Source organism: Rhineura floridana, chromosome 9 (genome assembly GCF_030035675.1).
Source record: "Rhineura floridana isolate rRhiFlo1 chromosome 9, rRhiFlo1.hap2, whole genome shotgun sequence".
Lineage (NCBI taxonomy): Eukaryota > Metazoa > Chordata > Lepidosauria > Squamata > Rhineuridae > Rhineura > Rhineura floridana.
In genome coordinates this window covers 105499080-105505079 of record NC_084488.1, presented here as the reverse complement: position 1 = coordinate 105505079, position 6000 = coordinate 105499080, and the positions used below count along the sequence as shown (strand labels likewise).

Here is a 6000-nt window from a genome sequence, read left to right as displayed (position 1 = left end):
AATTACAGAATCTTTCCTCTACAACTTGTCTTGGCTTTTTGAATTTGGAACTAATAAAGGATTGCTTGTAATTGGGACTCTTCTCAGTGGTTAATGCACTCCCCTGATTCTGATTGGCTTGTGGGGCGCTGGAGATATAGGGACCCTGCTGGGACCTGGTTCCCCCCCCCAAAATAAGGGGGTCTAAGACCCCTCTAGGACCCCGGATGACTACACCCCTGCTCCATTCAATCTCCACAACCCTGAGAGAGGCAGTGACTGGACAAAGGTCACCCAGTGAGCTTCATGAATGCATAGGGATTTGAACCTTGGCTCTCATGTCAATAATGTAAAAAAAAAAAGTGCATGAGTTGCACCAGTTCCACAGTAAACACCAGTCTGGAAGCACTCTTACACAATTACTGCATAATCTTTCATGAACAACAATCCACTTCCTCAGATGTAATAAGTGTTATCTGCAGTTACCATATATATGCACTGGTTGGAGGTAGTGGATGACAGATTGTACCCAATGAGGTTAAAGAGAAAGTACAGAAACCATGATTATGGAATTACCAGTGGGCATTCGCAAAATCATTTTGTTGATAACACGGAATCCTGGCATGGATATGAACAGCAAATAACAGCCGGCCACCTTTGTCCCGACTCAATTCGCAAGCCATAGCACTGAACCTCTTGATGAAATTTTAATGCAGCGTTTTCATGCTGCAGTCTCCCTTTGAAGCGCAATTGTGGATTAAAACAGCTCATACGTTTCTTCAAAGGGGCCGCCATCACTTCTGTGATAGGCAAGCGAAGTTCATAATTCCTACCACGTGGTTCTTTTGCAAAGAGAGCAGCAAGAGCCTGGTGTCACCAGCTTAAAGCCTTATTATGGCATAAGCGTTGGTGAATTGCAATCGATCCGATCAAGTACGACTGTTGCCAACAAAAGCTGCTGCTGTAATAATAACTGTATTCGTCTTTCAGCCGGTACCACAAGACTCTGTTGCTTTTGCACTTCGGGAATTTGCAGACGACAGCATCTTTGTCATTGTCACTAGCAGCAGCAGGAGCAGCAGCAACAACAACAACAGTTTCTATTTCCTAGGAAGACACACCCCCTGCTTCGTTTCGAAAGCAAATCTAGAAAGCAAACGAGCAAAACGAAACCAGGGAGAAGCGCCCCCTTTCCGGCTCTTCTCCCACTCTGAACGGTCTCACTCATCGTCGCTGACATTCCTAGCAGCGGAGCTCCAACGAAAACTAGAAGCGGTTCAGCTATGCCGAATGTTTACGTAGCCTGAATCCCGTTTCTTTTTTCGCACATTTAACTTCTGGACAGAGCGCAAGCATTTTGTGTCCCCAGCAGAGCCGGAGCAACGTGTTGCGTCCCGGAATAAAGGGCTGGCGATGCTTCTTCGCTGCTTTTAGCTTCAGGCCGGGCATCCGAGTGTGGATTCTTAGGGTTGCCTGTAAAGAAAAGTTGGAGAGAAGATGGCAAGGCGGTCCAGAAGCCGGGCACGCCGGGCTGAGGTGGGTACGCAGCCGCACTCGCCGGGGCCGCCGGCGTCGCGCTCCAGAGCCTCATTGCTGTTGTTCCCGGAGGCTGGCTACCACCCCAGCCTCTCCGAGGAGGACCCTGCAACCATCCGCCAGATCAGCTGCGGGCAAGCCTGCCTGGCGCTAGTGAAGACCAATAGGACCGTGATCGTTTTTGACAAGGCAGAGGGCGACGGATGCCAAGGCCAAGCCAGGAATCCCAGTGAGTAGCTGATTCCGAAATGCAGAGGGTGGGAGAGGGAGCTGGGAAAGTCATCTTAGCCAGGATGCTGCACCAGTGGGAACCCGGAACCCTTGAGAAGTGGTTGGACTACTGCTCCCATCGTTCCTGAGCACCCTAGGACAGCCTTTCCCAACCAGTGTGCCTCCAGATGTTGTTGGACCACAACTCCCATCAGCCTCAGCCAGCATTGCCGATGGTCAGGAAAGATGGGAATTGTGGTCCAACAACATCTGGAGGCACACTGGTTGGGAAAGGCTGCCCTAGGGCCACGCTGGCTGGGATTGATGGGCGTTGGAGGCCATCAACATCTGGAGAGCCAGAGGCTGCCCATCCCTGGTTACACCATTGCAAATCCCTAACTGACTAACCCCACAACAGACTGTTTCACAGAATTGACAGCTCCCCGCCCCCCACCCCAAACCAGGGCAACCTGTGTCGGAGAGTCGCGATGCTGGGAATGGAGAGTTCTGAGTGAGCTTATGTGTGTGTTTGAATCCTTGCTAAAGATCATACCTTCCCTGCAAATTAGACTGACAGAGACTTTAAGCTTTAAAATAAGAACTAACTACTTTATTCTGGAAATACATGCTTGATAGGAAAGAGTCCTATATCTAGCTAACTAGCTAAATTGGAGCTGCAAACACTGAGCCCAGTGCTTGCCCTCATGCTTTGGAGGAGAGGGAGGGACAAAGGAATATGTCTGCTCCCCTCTCAAGAGAAAGAAGAAGTAAGAAGGAGGGAAGGAACTGTGATCAACATCCTTTGCATATCACTCTAGCAGGAAGGAAGAGACAGCAAGAGACAGGACAGGTATAGCCTAGCAACCGAGTGGTCTCCTCTCTAGCTACCCTTTTTAACCCCATGCAGCCTCAACCCACAGGTTGGAGTTGAACCGCATATATTACAACAACCTGTACCTTCCTGGCCTGACAGCCAGAAGCTTAAGTGGTGAAGCTTTTCATCCATAATGGTGGTCCTCCTGATCACAGAGTCTACTGGCTAGAGTGGTGTTTCCTAAACTTTTAAATAGATGACTTATTGTTTTCTGAATTACATTTGGATGCATGACGGTTAGGGTAAAGATACACTCACAGTCAGAGGAGCCTAGGCCTTGTGTTTTTGCGGGCTGCTGTTCTGAGTGTGCCTTCTGGTTGGAATAAGGGTAGCTCAGAGCAGTGCCTTATGCAGAGGTATAATTCTCTAAAGGCAGGTAATTTTGCCCCTTATCAGCATCAGAGGTATTTGAAAGATGTACTGGTACTTGACAGAGAATCTTAGTAGAATTGCCTATGCCTAACAGAGACTGATGGGAGGAGAGAAGACAAGAGCAGTGAATCATACAGAGACATGTTAGGCAAACACTGTGTGGATGGATGGGTCAGGATCACGGGAGACTTTCATCACACACTATTTGTGTGATTATTCTACCTTTCATCACACATAATTTGAGAGTTATTGGACTAGAGCTCCTCTTTGGGCCATATAATAAAGGCAGTGGTTTCCCGAGTATGTTTTGGAAAGATGAGGGTTCCTTTGAAGTTGGTTGCTCTTCCTATGAGATTCCTCAATAAGAAGATCAGTAATGGCTGACCAGTTTCCCTGAAAGACAGCTTGCCTATCACTACCCAACTCCTGCAAAGTCTGCCTGGTTGGTGCAAGAAATCCTGGGTTCAAATCCCAAGCCCAGAGAAACGCTGGTATAACTTTCCGCCTGTGTTTTATGCAAAAGGTCCCAGGTTCAACCAGGAGCATCTCCAATAAACAAAATGATCAGGTGATGGGAAAAACCTCTGCTTGATACCTCTTGGAGAGTTACCGTTGCCAGTCAGAGGAGACAATACTGGGTTGGCCTAGCTGTGACTTAGTATAAAGCAATTTCCTCTGTTACTAATACACAGCTGTAGAGAAATGCTGGCTGCATTCCAGAGTGCACTCTTAGTTCACATATCATATGAGGCTCAGTGTGCATCCTAGGGCACTGTTCTCCAGTCTTGGGTCCCTAGATGTTGTTGGACTACAACTCCCTTCATCCCTGATCATTAGCTAGGCTGTCTGGGGATGATGGGAGATGTAGTCCAATGACATCTGGGGACCCAAGGTTGAAAAACACTGCCCTAATCCCTTCCATTTCTTCATGGATGGTGCTGTTTCAGTCACATAAAGGGGATTGAGTTTGCAGATAGTATACTGGGTCACATTTGAATATTGCTAGCATGCCAGGAGGGCCTGGAATGTTCCTGAGGGGCCTACGCCTCCAGTTGACCTTCTGTGAGCTGTGTAAATTACATGATCATTACATTATTCCACCCCATTTATTTCAGTGCAAAGAAACTCAATGCAAATGGAGATGGACGTAATCAATTATGTATCAGTTGTGGACTGGAAGGAACAACAATAGCAAATGCCAATCATATTTGCTGGATTGGTTTCCGTTCCAGGCATAGGACAAATAAGGAAGCCTTGGCCATTTCCGCTTTTGTTCCATTTTTGCTGGAATTCTCTACCATCCAGCTGTGTTGATGGAAGGGGTCTCTCCCACAGACCCCGCCACATGGATTTCTGTTTAGAAGAAAACTAACATCATGCTAAATTTGATACCCAATGTCACAAAAACACAAGCATTCTGTTCTCACAGTGGGCAACAACTTTTAAATTGTTTTTTAAAAATGTGTTTTTTAAATATTGCTTTTAATTGTAAACCACCCAGAGAGCTTCAGCTATGGGGCGGTATATAAATGCAGTAAATAAATAAACCAGATGCCTGTGTTATGCCCACAGGCAGAAGCTGAAGGCAACAGCACTCTCTCCACCTGCCATTCCCAGCCTCCAACAGTGGGAGGAGAACATAGCAATCAAGGCTGAAAGCCATTGATAGCCTTCTCCTCCATGGATTTGTCTCGTCTTTTAAAGCTGTCAGAGTTGGTGGCCATCACTGCCACTTGTGGGAGCAAATCCTATAGTTTAACTATGAGCTGTGTGTAGTGGGAGACTAGTGGTTCTGATGTCAGCGGGGCAGTGGACCTGCTCCTGATTTTAGTCTGAACTTTCAAGGCGCTGTGGACAGTGTTTTGAAAGTTCAGACTAAAACCCAGAGCAGATTTGTTGTGGTGTAAATTTGTTACGCAGAGAGTAACAGCGGTCTGAAATGCGTGTGTGCCAGTGTGCGCGTTTACCTAAGACAGCTGCATTGAGATCACTGAGACTTAAGACTTAGTAAAATAAGAAAAGCTACTTTATTTATAGAAATACATAGCAGATAGAAAGGCATACCTACTTCTAACTAACTAACTAAGTTGGAGGTGCAATGCCCAGGTGTGGGAATTGCCCTCATGGCTAGGAGAGAGAGCGAGCAGAAAGAAAGGTGTCTCCTCTCTCTCGGATAGTTGGAGAAGAGAAGAGAGGAAAGGGCGGAAGGAGGAGGGGCAGGTAAGCTTCCCTTAAGATGTATCAGTCTAGCAACGGAAGGAAGTCAGTCAGAACATCACAGGTAAAGGTAATCAAGCCTATCCATCTGGAGGACCCTAACTCTATCTCCCTTCTGGAACATAAACAAAAGAACAAAACAGGAGTTGCTCTTGCCCCACTTCCAACAAGATTCACTGCCCCGCTGACATCAGAGCCCGCAGTTTCTGCTGGCTTTGCAAAGAAGTACTATTTTTTTGTCCATCCTGAAGTCTTCCAGCATTCAGCTTCTGCTCTTGTCAGAGATAACTGTGAAATATACATAGCCCTACCCAGTGGAAGCTGATCCATTTGGGCAAATGAGGCACCGCCCCACCAACTTCAGTCAACCGTCAGCCAGCCTCTACCTGCCTGCCATCTTACAACCAGTTCAGGGAGTGACACAAAGTATTGCCCTTGTAGAACTCAGCAGGGAGGAGGATGGGGGCAAAACTAGAATTAGTTGGCTCTTGCTGTGGTTGGCTGTGGCTCCACCTCCTGTTGGGCTCCTTGCTCTCCGCCCCACCAGTCCCAATGGGCAGCAGCCACCATTGGCCCTGTCTAAGCATTCTTAGATATAAAAATCATGTCATTGTCTGTCTTATTTGACCTTGCAGAGCACATCAAATTAAAAAAGAATGCCAAAGTGGATTTGTTGGACTGTGAAGCATCTCATCTGCTCATTCTCTCATCAGATGGAAAACTTTCTGAGCACAGAATTGCATCCAGAAATGTTAAATCAGAGCCAAGGTAGGAAAGTTACCATTAGACCTGGAGTGGAGGAACCTATTTTA

The 6000-nt window shown here is 47.0% G+C and overlaps 1 protein-coding gene across 3 annotated transcripts in view; it reads left to right on the top strand.

Annotated features, from left to right (window-relative positions):
• Nucleotides 1-1107: 1107 nt before the first annotated feature.
• Nucleotides 1108-6000, top strand: part of LOC133363728 (probable E3 ubiquitin-protein ligase HERC3) — a 74577-nt gene continuing 69684 nt past the window's right edge. The window contains exons 1-2 of one of the 3 annotated variants that reach the window (XM_061583046.1): nucleotides 1108-1744; nucleotides 5824-5956. In XM_061583046.1, coding sequence (XP_061439030.1) covers nucleotides 1477-1744; nucleotides 5824-5956 — 401 coding nt within the window. In that variant the 5' untranslated portion in view covers nucleotides 1108-1476. The remainder of the gene's footprint in view (nucleotides 1745-5823; nucleotides 5957-6000) is intronic. The other 2 variants (XM_061583045.1, XM_061583044.1) reach the window with 2 other exon arrangements.